This window comes from Stegastes partitus, unplaced genomic scaffold (assembly GCF_000690725.1).
Source record: "Stegastes partitus isolate 25-593 unplaced genomic scaffold, Stegastes_partitus-1.0.2 Scaffold826, whole genome shotgun sequence".
Lineage (NCBI taxonomy): Eukaryota > Metazoa > Chordata > Actinopteri > Pomacentridae > Stegastes > Stegastes partitus.
Window position 1 is genome coordinate 197101 of NW_007578557.1, and position 22418 is coordinate 219518.

The 22418-nt window shown below is 42.9% G+C and overlaps 1 protein-coding gene across 2 annotated transcripts in view; it reads left to right on the forward strand.

Moving 5' to 3' along the window:
- The window catches only part of LOC103365308 (sodium/hydrogen exchanger 9), a 74127-nt gene that overhangs the window by 17113 nt on the left and 34596 nt on the right, over positions 1 to 22418 (forward strand). For both annotated transcript variants that reach the window (XM_008292718.1, XM_008292719.1), the window contains exons 6-12: positions 4412 to 4517; positions 6791 to 6923; positions 7928 to 8033; positions 11010 to 11098; positions 12524 to 12637; positions 16434 to 16545; positions 17508 to 17673. In XM_008292718.1, coding sequence (XP_008290940.1) covers positions 4412 to 4517; positions 6791 to 6923; positions 7928 to 8033; positions 11010 to 11098; positions 12524 to 12637; positions 16434 to 16545; positions 17508 to 17673 — 826 coding nt within the window. The remainder of the gene's footprint in view (positions 1 to 4411; positions 4518 to 6790; positions 6924 to 7927; positions 8034 to 11009; positions 11099 to 12523; positions 12638 to 16433; positions 16546 to 17507; positions 17674 to 22418) is intronic.

Below are 22418 nucleotides of genomic sequence, written 5' to 3' on the forward strand. Positions count from 1 at the left end.
TAGAAGTTAAGTAGAATTCTTGAAAATCTTGGCTTTACAGGGGAACTGCTGTAAGAGTCACAGTAAACAGAAATAATTGAAGTTCAGTTCGAATTACATTCAAACTAAAAGATTTTCCTCCTGCAGTCTTGTGACCCTTACTTGCCTCAAAAATTAAGCAGTTTCTTTCTTTCCTCCTTTTTTTTTTTTTTTTAACAAATGCTCTTTTCTTCAGGAGTTGGGGAGATTACAGTAATTCCCCGCTGATCGTTACATCTTTACTAATGCATCACTTTCCCTATTATATCTGCCTAATTTGGTCAAACCAGCAAGCGGATCCTGTGCTTTCTGACTAAGACGGTCATGAGCTCTGCCTCGGCGAAAAAAACCTCAGCCGCAGGGTAATTTGACCTAATAAGGCTTCCATTCGACCCTTTCAACTGTATTATGTCTGAAATAATTGTCTACTCTCTCTACCTTATGGCGTTGCTGTGGAAACTGATGAACACTTGACAGCTGTAGGATGGGGTTGCCATGACAACACAGCCAACCCTGCACCCTTGTGTGTGTGCGTGGAGAGGGGTGGGCACTTTTTTTCCTTTTTCTTTTTTCTATTTTTTTTTTTCCCTCCGTCTTGCAGTGTGAGTGGTGCACGACATGCTGTCATCAGCCAGGCATTATGGGAGCAGGGAGATGGAACAATCCTGACTCCAGGGCCTACCTCACCCTCTCCAGATAAAGGATTTTCCCCAACCAGGAAGAAGCTCTAAACCTGTCAAAAACCAAAGAGCTAGATCTGTCAAAACAAGTCCTGGGGCTGCATCTCTTGCCACTGCTCGCATTGTCAGTCTGGTCGTATCCCGGCTGGTTTGCCCTCGACGCCTTGGTATTCACTACAGGGCCAAACATCGCTATCGGAATAGACTCATTATTCATATCACAGATTTCCCTGAAACTAATTTATAGGATTCTTTTTCGCATCTTGGTCTCAACAGGTGGAATATTAATCCACCAGGAGCTGTTATTGTTTTGAATACGATATTGTCTGGCCTTCAGAATGGCGTCCCTTGGAGTGTCTGTTTTCCTGCCCGCGCCTATTTCCTTGCAAATATGTGTGTATTCACGAGTGCACATTTGTGTTGTCTGTCTCCGCATCTGACATTATTTTTGATATGATAATTCTGTTTTGCTTGTTTGGAACTCTCGGTTTCTTTTGTCGCCACCACAATAAGGAATCGTGTCACTTTTTTTTTCCCTCTACTGTATTCATCTGCTTATGCATGCACGTCTATGTGTGTAAGCATCTATTTATTTCAAGTAGTAATCTAATTTAATTTAACCTGCAGCATCAGTGAACAAGCATTTCTACAACCTTGCAGGAAATACTTGAGATGCCCGGAAGTGCGGAGCTGACAGGCGCGCCACCGTCTCGTCAATATCAGTATTCTCGCTGTCACTCAGTGTCAACACGTAGCCGCCCAGCAGCGCCGAGCATGTTGTGTGTGCATGCTCTCATTCATATGCTCAGCGCCTTCCGCTCCATATTTACTGTTGGTGAACTCGCCGTCGAGTTCAGCTCGTATCTCTTTCAGCAGATACAGCGCTTTGAGAGATTCCGCTGTATAAATAAGCGAGTAATGTTTGTATTTTTCACCGCAGATATAAATTTCATCATAAGTGAGCCCAGAAAATTGCTTTCTCGTATACAGTATGATGTGAGATGCAAGTTAAGGCCCGCATCTTCATGCAGAGAGTGCCCTCCGTGGAGAAGAAGGTTGGAAGCCAAGATTGAGGCAGCCTTCAGGGACATTAGTTGACTAACAGAGGCGTAGAAGGGTATCAGGAGAGACAGGTCCTGGATGGATAAGAAGTAGAACAAGATGCTCATGATTGAGGCTCTAGAGATTGCCAAACAAAGACTCTCAGCTCTGGCTGAGAGGCTGAAAAGATACACCAGAGGAGCAGAGGCCAAGTTAATAAGTGGCCTGTTCTCCAAAGACCCATCCAGGGTTTTCTCCCAGCTGTGACACATCCAGAACTGATGTTGAGCAAAACTGGATGGACGTATGGGAGAAAGAGGCGACACAAAAGCGCTAATGCCAAGTGGCCGGTGGACCTAACGGCAGACCACAGCAATCTTCCACAACAGGGATCAGTCACCGTCACGAAGGCAGACGTCCAACTAAGCTGGAAGAATTGGACGTCAGCAGCACCTGACACGAAGCACTCCTGCTGGCTGAAGAGGCTAAAAGTGCTCCACGCTCACATCACAGAAGGTCGGGGCTAAAGTTGCCAGAGCAACAGCGCATTTCCCTCTTTGGCTGATTATTGTTGCCATTGTAGTGGCATTAATGCTGAGTAGCCCTTAACTGCTGACGTTAGACCCATTTAAATCACCATAGTGGCCAAACTAGTATTACTCTTAGATAGGCATGCCTGTGTGGAGCAGTGCAAAGATGTAAAATAAAAGGAAAATTGTGACACAAAGCGATGCCCCTATGTCTCATGTGACACTGTGGCATCCAAACTTGATATTAATGACGTTGTCTGAGAGCAGTGAGTCCTTTAAAGTTGTGAAAATGATTAAAGGTGATTATTGGTTGATTTGTCATCATAGTCAACAGTTTGACATTCTGTTTCTTAATGTAATTAACCTTTGTAAATTACCTGCTCGGTTCAATATTTAATTTTTCTAAGTGTTCTCTGTGCCGTCAATCTGTGTTAGACGTGCTATAGACAGTGCACAGTACCATAGGTATGGATTTTAGAGGGATACATGCACCATTCAATATTTAGAATATGTGCATTTGATGGCGTTTCTTGTTACCGAAGACCAAAGAGACATTTTCACCTTAAAATGATGAAGAAAAGGCACAAATTGGTACATAAAAATTCACCACAATGCACAAAACTAAAGAGTTAATGCTCAAAATTTCCTGATGGAGGACCCCAAGACCCCTCTCAGTGTCTCTTAACTCCACAATCAGTCCCATTTATGAGTTGCATTCCTTATTGTGTACTTTGTAACCTACAACGTGTCTAAATACACACCAACTCACAACCCCAAGCGCCGTCTGTGCAAACTTCCACGTCCACTTAAGCGGCGCTCACCTGTGCAAGCGTCTGAAATATGCGGAGAGGAACTGCCAGCAGAGAGCCAATCTTGTTATTTAAAGCACGAGGCTGTTTTCCTGCAGCTCCCCCACAAGTAGACTCTTATTGACTCCTTTAGGATGTTTTAATCGGCTGCAGAATCTTAGCTCTAATCTCCCCCATTTCCCACCAGCATCCTCTCGTTCCCAGAACCCTCGCTGTTATCTCCGTCTATAGTGAAAACGGCAGCGATGCCCTGAGCCAAAGAACACGCTCCCATGTATATTCATGTTCGGCACGATATGAAACAGGAGCACCTGCAGCTCTAATAATGAGGAAATTGTGGCAGCCCCGTAACTGTTTCAGATACATTCAGATTCAATCAAGCAATTCAGTCCTTTGCTTCACTTGGACGATTTGCAATATCTACCCCGACGAGTGCTTCCAGCTAATCACATGTTCTCCACATGTAGGAGGCCTGAAACACAGGTAGTGCACCTTGTAAAACACAAAGTCATGCACTTGGAAGAGATTTTTCATATTTTGTTTTTAAAAAGTTTAAAATGGAAGCTGAATTTGGTGTCGGTTTTTCCAAATTATGCCTCGAGCAAGTTTGGTACATGCAAGTTGTGCTAAAACAGTATATTTGCACATAAGGTATACATCAATATACATGTTTTAAAAAGTTGTCTTCTGTTTGGATTTCTGCTTCTTTGTATACAAACTGACAGTGTGCAGTTTATTGATTTAGTGATACAGTAATACACCATAGGCCAACAGTTTCTTGTGTCTTGCATGACAATCTAGGCATGAAGACACATCAAATATGAATGAATACATCATGATATGGCCTAGATATGATTTCTAAATAGATATTGATTCATGTTCTGGCATTTAAATGTATATCAATGACCCAAAAAAAAGCCTTTCGTGAGTTAAAGTTTTCATTGTCAGACTGAACAAGACGTTTCTCAGTTCAGCCTTTCCATCTCTTCTATGTCTCTTTCAGACATAAATATTGTCTGTCCCGCTGCATTGTGTATTTTCTTTAGCTTGGGTTGAACAAGTCTTTGCTTGGTTTAGTCACTCTGGCTGTTCCGAGTGTCAAAATCCTCATTCCGCCGCTGCCAGTGTACTGACATTTTCTGTCAGCTTTCGTTGTTACACTGAAACAGTAATTCCCTCTGGTTGCTGCTGTTTGTAGAAGCGGAGGTGATACTCTGGTCCACTTCTGCTGTGTGATTAGCAGAGCAGTTTTTTTCTGTTCATTTTCAAATTGTTCCTGCACTCCTCTTTTACCAGCAGTAATTCTTCTCTTCTGTTTTTTTTTTTTTTTCAGTCTCAGTCCTTGGCCTGTTGTCAGATCTGCGCGTGGACTTGGATCTGCATACCCTGCTGTTTGGCGAGAGCGTCCTGAATGATGCCGTGGCCATCGTCCTGACACAGTCAGTATCTCGCTTTCAGATTTGTCTCAGCTCTTGAATGCAGTATATTTCAAGGTTTAATTGTGTGGGTGCTCAGACTTTTCCAACTGGCATTATGGAGGAGGATGTGTGGGTGAAGGAAGGCTGAATGGATGCTGCCAGCTTTAAGGAAAAAAGGATGTGACTGGCAAAACAGCATGAGCGCCTTGAATAGTATGCGGTGGACTGCATAAGCGAGTTGCCCCTAGCATTGTCAGCATCTCATTAAGGTACTCAGTGGAGACACTCACTGCCAGAGCAGAGACACACTTCCAGCTAACGAACTTGGCCAACATAGGTGCTGTCAAATACAGACGAATTGCAACAGAAAATCCTCAGGAGCTCGGCTAAGTCGCCACGATGCAGTCGTGCCTTGTCCGTGCCTTTCAGTTGCTTCATTCTTTCTCAACTCAAATATGCACGATTGTCCTGCTCGCTCACATTGCAGTCATTGTCTGCTCTATTTACGCAATGCTGGCGAACAAAGCCAGTCAAGTAGACGTGCTAGCAGATGGCAAGTTGGAGATGGAGAGGGGAGAGAACTCTCACTTCTCCACATTCATGGCCAGGCGGGCAGATGTACAAATGAAGGTGGAAGTGAGAGAGAGAGAAATGGCAGGAATAAGATATTTGCTTGTTGCATTCACACAGAGTGACGCATCACATGTACAGCACCTGCTGACAACTCTTTCTCCGATTAAACCAAAATGGGCCCAGACAGGCAGGCAGATAGAGAGAGAAAAAAAGTGTGCAAGATTGCTGTAGCTGCTATCGCCAAGTACATCGAAGTGCAAAGGAGAGGGAGCCGTCTTTCTTCCCGGACAAACGGTCAGATAGTGCCATGTTTGTTCCTGGAGTGGCGTGACCGGCCTTCACGCCATCTCCTGTCACTTGACTGGGTCGCTAGCCTGCCGGTCGCTCTGGCCCCGCACACAAAGCCGGCCCTTATTAGCGAGCCACGCGGGGTCCTGGCACTGGAATTTTAACAAGCTCCCAGAGCAGCTCAACCTTACGCTGATGTGCCCTCTCCCAGGCACAAAACTTCCTGCTCCGGCAAGCCCTGACCCAGCCACCATTCAAGCGGCTGCTGCATTAACATCTCGGAGGCTTTCGCCGGGCGTTTCTGAAGACGCGGAAGGTCACGCCGGCCGGGGTGGCAAATTTAATGCGCCAACATAACCGAAGTCTTTACTTTCACGGGGTGGAGGGTAATAGATGTGCACTGATCAGGCTGCAGATCTCATTAGGTGACACTTTGATTGATTCCTCCCCTTCTGTTATGTAGATTAAGGCATGTTGCGCCGTGTGTGCGCGAGCTCATTTCAACCTGACAGCACGAAAAGCGGAGACACATTACAGGCTCATTTGTCAACAGTTTGGGGGACATTTTTTTTGACACTTTAAGGATCTTCGTCGGGGTTAGCAGGAGGGTAAGATGACTTTGTGTAAGTTTAGGCTGTAGGATGCTTTTTTGCCTCCTTAGCTGTGATACTGTGTTAAAACTAAACAACCTCTTCCGCATTGTTGTTTTTTTTTTGCTGACTCAGCGGTTTGATATTCATTTAAAACAGCCAAAGTCCAAGGGGAGTACATGGGAGGGTCTGATGTGGCTAAAGAAGTGCTGTCATTCCAGAAAGGCAGCCAGCTCCTACAGCTACTCGCATGGCTGCTTGTCTCTGCTTGCTTCACCACACCCCCCCCTCCACACACACACACACACACATACACACACACATAGACACACAACAACTCTCGCCTCCCTCTGTCCTCCCTGTGAGGCCTCTTTTGCACTCAATGACTTCCATGTGGCGCTATCCCTTCCCCCCACAAAGTAAATATTTATAGCGGCGTGAATAACATTATGCAGCTATCTTTTGTGTGCAACAATAGTATTTCCCCAGTTCCCCCTGCTAACTACACGGGGACGTCTCTCCGGCAAATAATTCAGAATGCATTGTTTTTCAAGGGAAGGATTTTTTTGCTCCTAAAGAAGGCCATGTATTCTTAGGAACGACTCCAATAAATTGCACTTAAAGGCTTAGCTCAGCATAATAAGCATGTGAATTTATGCCCGCTGTTGCAGGCTGGTTTACACCAAGAACCTGGTGAGTCATAATTCTGATGACTGCACTATTTCCACAGCCGTAAACAATGCTGTTGCTTTAAAGTTTCAGCGTCTATAACGCTCACATTTACCTCTGTTCTAATTGTGCCTCTTTTATGGCCTCTGTTTTGTTCTTTTTTTGTATTTTCAGCGCCATCACCACCTACGACCAGACGGGCGCCGTCTTCGATCCCGCCGCCTTCCTTCGCTCTGCTGGACTTTTTCTTGGGGTGCTTGTTGGTTCCATCCTCATAGGTTTCATATTCACAGTAATAACAGCCCTCATATCCTTTCATCCCCTCCCATCTCTACCTCTGCACCCCAGACTCAATTATCACCTCGGCATCCGCTGCAATATATTCACTTCCTCAACTTGGTAATTGCTTCTCTAACAAACCCCCTACTGTACCTCTTTTATCAACAAAAGCAACGCGGCTAAGTCTAAAGTGCTCCTGCGACATTAATGGCTGCAGAGCGCTCGTCAATCAAGCAAATAGCCTATGATGAAATTTCGACTTGCGCTGTTGTCCGGCATTTCTCTCTGATCTTGAAGTAATTAGACTTTAGGATGAAAAATGAGGATGTGTCATAAGAGGTTTGGGGCAGAGCTCAGCTCTTATTTACAGTGACTAATCTCTTGGTGCAGGCAAACTCCAAAGTGAGCATTTATTAGATTTCGCTGATGCTAAGCATAGCAACAGTCTGCTCTTTTGTTCTGTCTCTTCAAACAGCAGGCTTAAAGAATTCGGTTTGACGTGCAGTTTGCTCATTTGTCTTGTAATTACGTACTGTACCCGTCCTTGAGAATTAGAAAAACAATCAGACTTGGGAAGGTGTTTTTTATTTTTTTAATTTTTGGAAGCCAGCAGGGTGTTGAAGGTGTTCAGGAATGCAGAGCAGCAAACTGTGCTCGTGTAGCAATCCATCTTTATGTTCTGCGTGAGTGTCATAAATCCAAAATTTCCAACCCGTACACTTTCACCTGGAACACTGTGTAAAAATACAGTATGGATCACAAGTAGGTTTTTGCCGGAGGGGATGTGGAAGAGCTGCGAAGAGATGTGGAGAACTCACAGGAAAGATCTCATTAAATCCCAATGATTACTCCTCTATGGCAAATCCTCTGGCTTATTGAGCAAGTTTTGTTTGCAGGTACAGCACAGCCGAGTTTCTCTCTGCCTGGAACGTTCATGCACAAAATGTGTATCACCGCTGCAACATCAACCTCAGCCTGATGTGTTAAATACTGCATGATTATCGCCTTGCATATCTTTAACTCTCTTTCCACCTCACTAAATTCACTCGACTGCATGAGAACCCCCTGCTGGAGACGTCAGTCTTCTTCCTGCTCTCCTGGAGCAGCTTCCTCTCAGCCCAAGCCGGTGGACTTTCAGGTGAATACTGTATGTTATTTGTGTGTCCGTGGCCGTATCAGTGCTCTGGGTGGTCAGACTGAATACAAATCCTGTTAGTGAATCGCTGCCCTTTTTTCCCCCCTCGGGCGTTTCTTCTCAACTGCACGCACTGACTTGCATGCTGCTCCACGGTATCAATGACACGAGCAGCTGTTTGACTGGCGAGCTCTGCTGCTTCAAGGCGTCTCTGTAACCACTTGCAGTCCAAAAACCTGGAAATCATGCGTGCACACTCTCTGTTGTCCAGACATGACCATCTGCACAGTTCCCTGCTCAAAAACACAATCAATTTTCTTTCAGTCAACCCAAACCACCCGGTATAGTCAACAAAAAGTCTGTCCATTACATACTTTACCCTTTGAAAGTCCTTGGCATCATAACAAGTCAATAATGTACAGATTAGAAAGCTATTTTCTCTCTACAGGGGATGGGTTACATTCTGGGCTCAACCTCTTGAAATCAGTTTAAAATCATGTCCAATCCAGCTGCCTCTGTCTGAGCATGTTCATACCTTTAGTTTTGTAGATGGCACCAAAGATAACAGTAAGATGGAACACCAGAATAGCATTGTTCCCTTGGCTGTTTGTGCATGTTTCCTGGAAAGAGAAGAAAAGTCGTCAGCCCTCATGTAAAGATAAACTACAACTGACTTTTTATTTTATTTCATTTTTTTGCCACTCTCGCTTTGGATGTCTTGTATGTGCCCTTAATTCTATTTGGTAGTTCACTTTATTGAATCATAGAATCTGAAATTTTTTGGATATCTCATTTGGAAAACAGCAAGTCTTGGCTCCGTTTCCCAGAATTGTCTTCATCTTTTTCTTCGATGATCCCTCGTTTTGAAATATGAATGCAGTTTACATATGCGCACATTAGTGATGTTGTTCCTGCTGCCCCAGTTGTGTCAGAGGGATTCCATTCATTCAGCTGATGTTGTGGAGCTCTCTCATACTTGGCAGTACTCCCTGTGGCCTGTGGAGGAAGAGAAGATGGTTTTAATGAAATAGCTTGACCTTTGTCTATTGGACCCAGATGCCCTGTCTATAAAGTACAGCATTCTGAATGCTGCCCAGTGTGGGAGTCAAACCACAGCTAAACCAGAGGCAGTGATTCTCAGTAGTATCTGATGCGGAGCCTCGGGGTATTTTTAGTAGAGATGCAGCGTTTGGGCTTGTTTTTACAGAGCTGATACTGAAACACTGTATTCAACCTGAAACCTGCAGTGTTATACAACCCATTTTAATGCTGCTATCTAAAATCAAGCACAATCTTGATATTAAAATGGAACGTTTAAAACCAATGAAAGACGGCGTCGCTCTTTTCGGAGGCCTTTAATAGTCCATTTGGGGTGAAGCCGCACCTCATCCCGAGGAACTCAGTGAGCGATGGGAGTCCTCGCTGGTGTCCTTTAGTAATTGAGGCTCTTTCTGTCTCTGTTAATTGCTGGAGTTTAGCGAGGGTGTGCCTAATGACCCTCATCCCAGCAAGGAGACCTGCTATCATTAATCTTACGCCCCTCACAACCACTCATTATGGGATGCATCTAATCTGTTGCCAAGTGCCCTGTGTGGAAGTCACTTTATGTAGATGCTGAGTGATGTGTTACCCTTGTCAGCGTTACGTAAACCAAGGAGGATGTTGTTGCCCTAAACCAAATGGAAGCAAAATGAGATCTGCCACGCTGGCATGCTCCATTAGACTTTGTTGAACGGGACATTGTGAAGAGGGATTTAGTGGAGCTAGCATAGTGCAGGTACAGGTCAGCGTTGTGGTGTGAAGGCGGACAGCGAAGAGAGAGTAATGGACTGGTTCTCGTTTAGCAGCCAGAACTAAAAGCGCTATTTCTTTCTCTTTTCTGCCGTATTTATTACAACCAGCTCTGCGCTCATTGCTACACCCATCACAGTAATTTCACATCTTTTTTTTTTTTCTCCCCCCATGTTCTGCGATTCTCTCTCCAAGTAAAGGGAGCAAAAATGTGAAATTGAATTTCTGCAACAAAGCAAGCATGTCCTGCGAGGCAGCAACCCACATGCTATGCGCTTCAAATTCCAGCTCTCTGGTCCATCCAGCCTCTTTTGTAACAGCAGGGGCCCTAATCACTCCCTCCACCCTGTTTCCTCTCTCTGTGGAGCAGATTTTTTTTTATGTTCTCTATTTCTTTCCCCCTCTGAACTGTCATTTGTTTCCCTTTTGTTAATTTCTGCTCCTCCGCATCTGGCACCATCTATAGGGATTATGTCATGCTTTAGGATTTTTCAGTCCCAGAGCTTCGTATCTCTGGAAGCAAAGGTTTTGAGATGCTTAAGTTGGGTTGGACGGCACATTTTTATAGAGCTGTTTGTTCAGCTGGACTTCATTGGAACCTGGTGGATGCAGGGTTGGGCCCATGTGCTCTGGTGTCACATATATACTCCTATATAACACATAAGCAGCTGCACGCAATTCTTGGACCTTCAAACCAAAGCCTAATGCATTATTCCGCTAATACTGTCCGCTTATTTTCAATCGTCATCTAGTGTTTGATCCCAAAATTGAGTTTTGGACAGAAAATCAGTTTATCTTTGCCTTATTAAGTCGGTTGCTTTCATTTAAAAAATGTTGGATTGAACCACTCAGCCTGACAAAGACTCCTTTCACAAATCATTTTTCCTCTGATAGAACAACCTCCTACAGCATATTCTCAACATGAAAAGCTCCAAAGCTCCGTGTGTTAACCGGCACACAAACATACACAATCCCACAGCCTGATTGCATAATATGTGCATGTAAAGGGTGATTTTGCATACCGTGTGCTAATCAGATGCAGCTCATTGTTAACTCCCTGCTGCTGACAGAACTCTCATATGAGTTTTGTCCGTAAAATGTTCACATTTGCCAGCAACAGATGCCTTTTTTTTTTCCCTATTTGATTTAATATTTCAGCAATCTAACTTTCGTGTTTTCATCTTTCAGGTATTGTAGCAGTGCTGTTCTGTGGCTTAAGTCAAGCAAGATACACGGTGCTCAATTTATCCTCTGAGGGCAGGACAAGGACCAAGCAGGTAGGTTTACGAAGGCCGATTACGCCGTTGTTTTCAAACAGAATCTGCTCATCTTTGCTCAGATTGCCTTTTGATGACAGTGTTTGTGTCTTGCGTGTGTGCGCGCAAGCGGTCATTAGTTGCCATTAGTGCTCCGGTTGTCCAGTGGGTGTCCGTGTGGGAGACCGGTCTCCAGCTATCTGCTTAAAAGGCTGAGCGCAGATGGAGGCCAGGACGCTGTCATGCTGCGCCGACAAGCTTCACAGAGGAGCAAATAAATCAGAAGCGCACACATATACTCATCTATGCATTTATTATTCATTATCGGTGCCACAGTGCAGCTAACTGTTTATCACAGAAAAGCCTTTTAAAAGGCAGCACGGTTGAAGCCTTCCCCCTATAAAGTGGATTGGCCATGCGATGTATGTGTGGGGCGCAGAATGTTTACTTGGCGGAATGCCGCTATCTATATTTTTATGATTTATACATGCAGCCGCAGCTCAAAGGAGAAGGTGATTTAGTGTGCGCGGACACTAGTTGAATAGCTGGTGGCACAAATATTTCTCTCTGCAGCGTTTCTTGTCCTTGTGATGTGAAGCTCTGAGGGGAGATGTTACACTTATTCAATTAGATAGTTTTTTTTTTTCTTTACCAAAGCTTAAAAGCCAAAGCTGGTTTTAGTCCTGAAAAACAGAAATTAATAAATCATAAAGTCGGCTCTCATTTAATCTAGTCACTACATAAGGCCCTTAATTAATATTCATGAATATTAATATTTCCTATGCAGAAATGCCTCATTAAAGTTATTCAAAGTCTATTTATATCAACAGTATAAGAAGCTCTTCAACATGGCTTGGATCATTACAAGACTAAGACGATGAGTTCAATATTCAGATGAGAAATAAGAATCAACACAATAAGACGTTTTTACAACCGACGTGTTTCCAATAAATTTCTTTTTTTACAAGAAAACGATGACAACAACATGTCTGTTGTTAAATGCAACTGCATTATGCCCTGGAGCTGTACATGTTTGCACTTGCTACCTCAAAGGGAATAACATCAACACAGGATTTGTCGTGTTTGTACAAATCTAAGCCTCTTTAGCCGTTTCAGTTAGGATCCGAGTCTTTCACTTTCACACCCTTTTCTTACATCCTTCACTCTCTCTCTCTCACACACACACACTCTGACAGACATGGGGATATAAGACTGACTTAGATTCATTTCACAGCCACTACTTCCTTAACCGTAAACATTCATCTCTACCTTAGAATGTAATGATTTACGCTATTTGTCTCCAAAAGTAAAGCAGGTGTGTCGCCGCGCTCACAACAGTGCGAGTCGACACACACACACATCTGCATGCACAAACACTCGCAACCACACCTCATCTCAGATGACCTTCTCCCTTATGATCCTCTCAATCCCTTTTATAATTTGCAGCTCTTTGAAGTCTTCAACTTCCTGGGGGAGATTTTCATCTTCGGCTACATGGGATATGTATTGTTGACGTTTCCTCACCATGTCTTCAAAGCTGTCTTCATTTCTGGGGCATTTGTATCCTTTTCTGCTACATGCTGGAGCATCCTCACCCTCCTGCCGTGCAGCCTTTGGATCCCACTCAGACCCCAGAAATGGTGTTTGGGTCTGTTTTGTTCTGTCTCCTATACCTTTGGTCGTAATCCTTAGCTGTTCAATCACCTGCCACTTATTGAATCAGAGGGGGTTTCTTGTTTTCTATCTTGCCGCTCTGCTGCAGTACAGTGATTCCTCAGTCCTTGGAAAAAGAAAAAAAAAAGAAAATAAACCCCAACAAGTCGAGACTTGAACTGTACAGGTTTGATCTGGTGAGCTCTGCAAATGCTACTCAGCTGGTCTCCCCTGCTCACCATCTCTGAAGATTTACATCATGCAGTGCAACGTCTGCTCTGATGAACGCCCATGAAACGGAAATTTAAATAGGTCTTTAATTATTGTTAGTGCTGCTTGTTTTCTGTTCTCCAGCAAAGCTCGGCGGAATAAAAATGTTTGCTGTTTGAAATAAGCTTGCAGTACTTTAATTTGTAGTGGATTAAGAGCCATATCCCTGTTGCAGTTGGAGATGAAATCTTATTAGTTCAAGGAGCTCCACTGAATGAGGTTTGTGCTGTTTGCTATCATATTGCTATCTTGTTAAAGGAGGTATCATCTCTAAAATGCTGGTTCGCTGTTAAATACTAACTGGTCACGTGTATTTGCAGGAATGATGTTTGGTGGCACGTTTATCTTAATGACAGTTACTGATCAAATATAGATACAGAAAAATAATCAACAAAGATCAAATACTGTTCAAGCAAAAGTGCCAAACTTTCATTGGCTCCAATTTCTCGAAATATTAGAATATTCAGTTTTTCCTTTCCATTGAAATGTCCTATTTTTTGCCTTGTTTTTTTCTTTTTACCTAATTTTTACCTTGTGTTATGTCCATATGGGTTTTTTTTTTTAGTATGCTAGCGGACATATGAGCCAAATAAGCAGTCAACCCCATTGCTTCAATATTACAACTTGACATCGTTTAGCATAGATTAGTTTGACAGTGTTTGAGCAAAGTTGTAAGTGAGCTGGTGTGCTTCACCTGCAGCGAGTGGTGGAGAGTTGGCTAGACTGACTTAAATCTGATGCACAACTGCACATTCGAGAGGAAATAATGATGTAGAGTTGGATCAAAGTCATTTTAAGGTAGGAAGGGTTTATTTGAATGGGAAAGAAAACCATGTATATATAATATAATCATAGAGTTTTTCGGAGTTTAATCAACAAGCGGTGAGGGGATTTAATTCTCTGTCACTGTAAATTAAATCTCTGTGTTTTGCATTGTTTGTCAGAGCAACTGGATCAATCGGCAATAAAAAAAATAGGCACTAGTTGCAGCTCTAGAAGCATCAAGATACTCCTGGTGAATATACAGTGTGGTTTGACAGCAGGGAAAAAAAAAAACGTCTAAATCGAAAACATCAACTGTAAATGTCAGGCTTCGGAAAAGACATGCTCAGAATCAAAGAGCGGCACTTCCTGTCTAGGCCTGTAACTGACAAAAAAAGTCATACAGGCAGAAATTGGTGCGATAAGGTTCATTAGTTTCAGTTTCTGCTCTTGCATGAGCTTCCTCTGAGCACCAGAACAGCCAAAATGCATGTTGCGCTATCAAAAAGGTATCAGCTCCTTAATGATACATGCTAAGGTTATATTATCGCGACAGATGTCCTGTGTTCGGAGCCGTTTGTTGGATCTTTCGGCTTTGCTTCCTGAGGGACGGGAATGGGCGGTAATGGACTGCTGGCTACCCACTGCACAATTGTCCTTGCCCGAGAGCTGGCATGACCGTAGTGTATGCCGGAGGAGAGACTCTTGTGGCCGCACTCCAAGGAACTGTTCTTTCACAGTCCACTGCCCAGATGGCCAGCAATTATTATTACAATCCATCTTCCACCATTGGGTCAAAGGGGCCAGAGAAAGAGTTGACTGAGCAGATTCTTTTTTCCAATGCTCTTATGTTCACTGTGAGGGGCTGCCAGTGAAAAAATGTTTGACTTGAGCACTGAGCCTGTTTAGCTTTGCCCTCAGTTAACAAAAGCTTAGAGTGGAGAGAGGGGAAAAAAAAGAAAAAGTCTGGCTAACTACAGCTACTGGAAGCTGACCCGGATGTACAAACAGGAATAAATGGAGGTCGAAGTCCTCTTGTACGGCGCTAAAAGTGTCTATAAAAATGAAATAACCCCAGTGATTCAACCCTGTTAATCGCTCTTTGGTTACGCAGTAGATTTTAATCGCCGTAGCTCGCAGCCTTTGCCAGTGACAATGGAGATAGGCTTTATTGGAAATGAGGCTAAGATGAAAGTGCTTAATTACCTCCATTCAAATAGCTCAGAGGCCTTTGATAAAGAGAAATGACTGCTTTTGGGAGCAGGATATTGCTTTTGAAAATCCATAGGGTGCATGAGATCTAATATTGACTGCAGGGTGTGAGGGAGCTCTGTTTTAGTAATAGCCCTGTCAGACTAAGGTCCCCCGCCTAAGATATTGGTCCCTTTATTATTCCAGGTGTCGTATTTGGACTTACTGTAGAATAACTAAAAAAAAATCCCCTCTATCCACCATGTAAAAGCAGAGTTACCTGTCTGCATAGATGATTCTTATTTCAAAAAGTGGTTACAAAAAAAATGTTTTTTAAAGAGCGAAAAACTTGCTTGACTCTTCCAACCTGGGTCTTACTTTTGACTCAGACGTCACTAACAAGCACCGACCACAGCATGGTTCAGCCGGTTCAGATAAGGTTAGGAGGGCTATATGGGGCGACACTAACTTCTTCGAAAAGTATCACAAAAGACGTTAAGTGTATCCAGGATGGCAGCTATGTCCCCGATAATTGTACAGATATCCTCTCCCGAACTGCTGCCCAGGACACTTAGCATTCAGTCCCATCCTATGTGAAACATCAAAGTGTGTGTGGAGGGCAGAGACAGCTGGCAGAGCCTGATTGGCTTCATGCCTCGGCATGGTGCCACACTGCTGTGTTTGCATCCTAAACAGAAAATATTCAGAGATTACTTTTTATGTGTGTGCACGTGCATATTTCAAAGGTATGGTAATATTCATGAGTGTACTTCCACAGCCTTACCTCTCGATTAGCTTGTGCTTTGTTATGGAATTTTTTTTTTTTTTCCTTTGTTGTGTATGCAAAGAATTGTGAAGCAGGGCACGGCCGATGTGGGAGTTTTTAAAGCCGATGCTGTGCAGATTTTTAAGGAGTAAAATGTTCTGATATTGATATATCAGGGAGCATTGTTTGTTAACTTTCCAGCAATTTATTTCAAACACTAGTTAGCACTAGATTACCATGATGACACCGCTTGACTCCGCACCAATCATGTGTGACTCAGCTACATGTGCTGCAGAGCCGCTTTGCTGGATAAACTACCCCTTTATAAATGACGCCAAGAACCTTTCCTGCACTAAAAGGTTTCATATCTGTGCATTTTTGGGCAACATTTCTGCAAATACCGGAAACACAACTGACTAATATATCGATCAGGCCTTAATCTAAAGTCAACTATGAGGGTTTTTGAAATCTATCAATCATTTAAATGTATTTTAACCAACTTAACTTACTCCAGATTTTTTTCTCACACTGTTTAACTCCAACCAAAATGTTAACCAGTGCATTTCAAATGGCTTCTTTCAACATGTTATTAAATTTAATTGAAAAAAAACCCAACAAATTTCCATGAGAACTGTCCGCCTTGTAAGAGTCCTTCAACCTGTGAGTGTGTCTCAGTCACAAGCATTCTCCTTAATCTGCACTCCATGCATACAGCTATCCATCTTTATTTCAAGAGCATGCAACATCTACCCTTTGTCTTTCCTGCTGAACCTGGGCCGCACCAACAAGATTCCCTGCGCCTTCCAGCACTTCATGACGCTCGCAGGTACTGTTTTCATAACCTCCGTTAGCATTATTTATTGTGATTTATTCTCATTTGCATCTCACTCAACATTTTTTTTTACCTTCTGTCTGGCTACAGCGCAATGATTCTACCGCAAAAAAAAAAAAAAAAAAAAACGACTCCAAAAAAACCCCTGATTTATCCTGTGAAAGCTCTAATTATTCCATTCTCTTCACCGCCTGCAGCTAATGGCATGAGTGAGGATGCTGAGAGAACGTGTCCCTCGTGGAACAAGTGCGAGTTGGTGTGTGTGAGTGTGTGTGTGTGTGCAGAAAAGTCAGTAAGGCGGACAGAAAGACCAGCACCTACCTCAGGCTTCAGAATAATTCACTACCCTTGTTAGACTTTTTGCATTAATCGATATTGTCAGAATCGTAGATTATTTTATGATTCACTCTCTCTCTTTTTGTTTTTTGCTATTTTCACAGCCTGCGTTTCAGGGAGGAAGAGTATGCAAAGTATCTTCTCACTTTAGACTAATGGTTGACACCCTAAATGGTTTGACGATGCAGGAGAAAGAAATGTTTGATGTGAAGTGATGTGGGGTAGTGCTGCAGCAGCATGTTTCTCTGCTTGCCTGACCCACTTTCCCGCTTACGTAAGAAGGTTTCTTTGTAAAAAAAAAAAAAAAAAAAGCCTGTGTCTTGTTATTTTTCAAAAATTCTCCCCACCACATCCCTCACCCACTCCCCCATCTGTTTCTCATGGCAGTAAAGGATTTGCTCCGGGAATTGTTTTGGCTTTAAGCATTATGTCACCGGCAATCTTGAAGTTGGGGGGGGGCAACGTGCTGGTCAGCAAGCGGTCAAACACAGTGATGGGATGTAATCTGTTACATTTGGACAGAGTTGCTAACTGGATTGCTTTCTAGGTGGCTTGTCTGGCGGTTTGATCGATGGCGTCGGTCCAAGTTCTTTGCTCTGAAATGTCTTTTCTGCCTTCAGGTTTGAGGGGAGCCGTAGCTTTCAGCGTAGCTTTCAGCCTGGCTGCAAGAGACGACTCCACAGAAGCTCGCCGCGCCATCCTCACCACCACTCTGCTGCTGGTCGCCTTCACCATCTGGGTGCTGGGTTCGGCTTCTGATCCCGTGCTGCGGCGTCTGGACATCAGGTTAGCTCTAGTCGGGATGCGATGCAGGTCTAACCTATCCGTCCTGTCTCTCCATCTGTCGATCTCTTGCCGTTTTTCCTTCATTCCCTGCAAAGGCAGCTTAATTAGACTAACACATGTACTCTCTTCCCTGCAAGGTTTTTTTTCCTCTGCAATTCTCCCCTCCCTCTCTTTGCTGCCTCTGTATGTGTGTGTGCACCAGCTCTGCCCTCCATTAGTGATTTGCACAGCTGGTGCACAGGGCAGAACAGGTCTACAGGTCCCTGGGAACATGTTACAGAGGAGATAACATTAAAATACAGCTTGCCATGCTGTAAATGCGTGTATACAGAAGAAAAAAAACAACAATCTGTAGCTGTATAATGGGAACACATAGCGACTGCCAATGTTTTTTTTTCCCTTTCAAGTCTGCGTGCTATCTGCGATACGAGGCCAGTGGGCGATAATAATTAAGGAGCACAGAAGAGGCGTGAAGGATGCAAGGCAGTAATTAGATACTTATATTATTAAAGTGCAATCTATGGCCCAGATCACAGTGGCATAATTGACTCCCACAGAAGCAGCGTGTGTGGCGTGCACGTCCGTCATTAAAACATAATGTAAGAAAGAAAATGGCTCAACAGCGTTGAAATTTAGCCAAATGTGTCTCTTTTTTTTTGGAATATTTAAAGCAACACAACAGAGGAAAAGAATTAATAGCACTGGTGTGAAAAAAAAAGAGCCCAGTTCAATAAAAAAGTTCAATAAAAATGGAAACTGCTCATGGATATCAATCTACTGTATTAAAACCAGAAGCGAAAAAAATAATGTGTTTTTTTTTTCATGTTTAAAGCACTTAGGAAACAGAACATTTCAGATGAAATAATTCAGCACAATTTAATTAATAAAATCAGGCCACTAAAAGTACAGACAGCAAATAAAACCCAACAATAAACGATACGGTTCAGATGAAGAGGCGGAAGCATATTGGAGACCAAAGTAAATCAATGATATCAGCTCGTAGGGCGATAGCAATTCAGCTGTGTACAATTTATCCAAAAGTGCCTAAACTGGAACAATGAAACGTCCTCTCCCAAAGCAACAAAACACAGACAATGAAGCAATTTGTGATGTGAAGCAAAACGTGGATCTGCCCTGCTGTTAATGAATTGCAGATTGGCTTTTGGTAATTCAATCGGCCGAGTTGTTTGTTTGAGCTTTTACAGCCAAATAAGCTTCATTTCATTGTAATGCTAACATTTATGAACCGGACAAAGAGCGCAGATCTGTTTGAAAATCCCCCCAGGGCCTCTGGATTTTGTGTCTACAAACTCTGCCCTTTTTTTGTACAGTGTCAGTCGAGCAGCATAAGAAGTTTTTTTTGCCGTATTGTTCCGAGACCTGATCTTATCCTTATCTTCACAAGAGCCGAATGAGAATTTAAGGTTGGAGATTGCACGCAACAACTCTGTTTTGTAGAGATAAAACCCCTCAAAGGCTGATTCACTTTTAGTTCCTCACAGTAATGTTGCTTTACTGTTACAGTTCTCTGCTGTTTGGAAAGTTATCCTGCCTCAACTCTTTCACTTTATGGTGACTTCGGGATCGAAAAAACTTCTCTCAAGTCTGCAAATACTCCTCTATCACTCTTTCTATATTGATTTTAACTGACATTAAATATTCATTATGTAATAAAAAAAGAGTCACATTTCTTTTCCAAGTTATTTAAAAATACTCTGCTCCGAATTGATGAACAGGGAACTTTAAAGTTATAAAAACCTCTTGGCTCTAAAGTCTAGTAATCTTTGAGGATTCGTGATTTGGTCGGATTTGATTGACAGTCGATAAGCACACGAGCAACGTCTGTGACGACTGTCTGTCTGTTGTATTTTTAAATACTCATTGGCAGGTGAAAATTGGCTTTTTCCCCATTTAAAACTCAATGTGAAAAGCACAAATAAAGCACAGATGCAGGAATAGTTCACGTGCAATAGCCAACATTAGCAGAAAACAGTGTTTTTATTGCTTATAGTAGTAACTGATTTACAACATTTGTTTCCAGAGCCTGTAAATTAACTTCTAGTGTCTGATTGTGCAGCCAAAAATAACCATTAAAATGCATAATGTGACAGGTATTTTATTCAAATGTATGTATTTGTTTGATTAAGCTTGATTCCAATGCAGTGTAAATCTCTGCATTATTCATTTTAGGAGACAATTGTTGAGTTGTAATACCTCCCACGCATTCTGCTTCGCCTTTGTGTGTGTGTACATACATGTGTACCTGTGGATATGTGTCCTGAATAACCCACCTGCACATTTCTATCCGCTCGACGTAGCTGTCTTTGTGAGTAGTCATTCCATCCGTGGAGCGCGGCGCAGCGCAGCGCACCGAGCCTTCGGGGCTGTCATGTTTCAGAGAATAGCTCCGTTTTCCTCACTTTCCATCCCAAACTCCCTCCTCCACTTCCCTTTCTCATCTCCCTTCCATCATCCGATTGTGTGAAGTAAAGGGACAAGTAGCAATTTTGAAAGACTTCATTTTGGTGAATAATACATTACATATCCTCACCTGGAGCAAATTTAACTTCCTTTCCACCTTTGAAATGGGAAATGGTTTTTTTTGTGGAGGAGTCTTTGAAAGCTGCACTGTGTGTGAAATTACTCCTATATATACAGTACAGCGGGGCCCCTCAAAATCTGAGACCACATCGGGAAAAAAATGATCAGAAAGTTATGGCATGGAAGGAATAGTTAGGATTCTGCACTCTTTCTAGGTCAGACATTAAATTTAAACAAACTTGTGCCACTGACTATGTAAGTCCTTTGAACAAATGCCCAAATTTACTTGACTTGTGTCCCTTATGTGCACTGATCAGCCTCAAAACCTTGATTGTTTTGTGACAATGGCCCCGTCATATAGCAGGATGATGCACCCTGATACAGAAATAGTCGAGGAATGGTTTGAGGCGCATTTCAAGGTGGCGAGTTTACCTCCAAATTCATCACATCTCCATCTGATCGAGCATCTGTGGGATGCTCATCCGAACTCTCAGGACTTAAAGGATCTGCTGCTGACGTCTCGGTGCCGGATACCACAGCACACCTGTTCTGGCAGGACGAGAGGGACCTTCACAGTTTTATGCAGGCGGTTCTGATGTGGCCGATCGGCGTGTGTTTGTGTGTGTGTGTGCATCAGAAGTGTCTTTTTGCTTCTGCTGTGAAATTCGTCGAAGAACGCCGGTATCACAGGTTATTTGCTGCTGGGTGTATTTGTGTGGGTGCAGCAGCGCAGGCCAATCTGCACTTTCACATAATGTAGACAGGAAGTGATGATGATTAGCTGTCACTTTTAATCTGCTTTAACTATCCTGCCAGTGATTTCCAGTGCAGATACTGAAGAGGGATGTTGTTGCTCTTGTTCATCAGAGGGGGGGGAGGGTTTACAGATTTCAGTAGGCGAGGGTTCGACTTCAAAAATGGACAAACTGACACACGAATTTCATCTTTTAGCATGAGCCGTTTTGATCATCAGCACTTCAGTCTTAGAACAGTTTATGTAATAGTAAAGTTTGGGAATTGCAAAGTGGACGCTAGATTAAAAGAGGAGAAAAGCTTATCGCAGAAAGGAAAAGCTTCCTGACAATGCATACAGGACAGTGTTGTTTGTTCCTGTATCCTGCTACTTTACGACTCTCGCATTCAGCCATACAAATTTATACAAATATGCACTCAGAGAAGGGAGGGAGGGGGGAGCAGAGCGTTTGTCAGAATGCAATATGAGATTCATGTGCTGCGTGTTTAGTTAGACGGTTAAAAGCTCAAACCAGAACTCAGTCAGTACAAAAAAAAAAAACTACTTGGGTTTTCAGTCAGCTCACTGTTGAGACATCAGACTTCACTAGACAAAATGTACTTTAAAGCCAACACTGTCAGCCTCTCCTCTCCGTCTCAACAGTTCCTCTCTTTTCCTCCATTTCAGTCTCAATTTCAAGGTACATTATTGCCCACACTTGAGAGTTTCATCATGCAGCTGCAAAATAAAATGATTATTTACACCTAACTGCATACAGTAATGAAAATACTGCTTTCGTGTGTCGCAGAATCAATAGTAATTATTGATATATTGGAACGCAACTTGCCATGACACTGTGCAATGGTCATTTATTTTCTCTGGCTCGTCTTTTCTCCTCTGCATTGTTTACGCTTGTTTCTTATCCCCAACTTCCAGAGATTTTTCTTTCTCAACGCACACACTTGGTAGTTTTACTCCTCAGGAGGCGCAAAGCAAACTTTGGAATAGATTAGGCTCAACCAACCAACTAATTTTGTTGTGCAAAGATGAAAGCTCAACCTTGGTGCAGTGCAGCAGAAGCTGGAAGCAGGATGAATCTTAGCATTATGCAAGACCAATATTTTATCACCAGGGCAGCTCCGAGTGGACTTCAGTAATACCCAGACGGTTTTAGCTCTATGTGTGCAGTATTTTAAGATGAATACAAAACTGATATGCACTGATGTATTGGAAAAGTTGTAATTTATGTGATGTTAGACGAAGTCAGGTGAATTGTTAGAATCCACCATTATGTATATAATTAGGTTACCGGTAACTCCTGCAGTAATCCTATTCTATAATAGCTTAAGCCTTGATTATGCTTCCTCGCAGACATGCACATGGGCAGCTGTGGACACCGCAGACGTGTGGTTGTTGTTATTATCCTGCTTTCCGGTTCACTTGGAGTCCACTTGGAGGACATGCACATTAA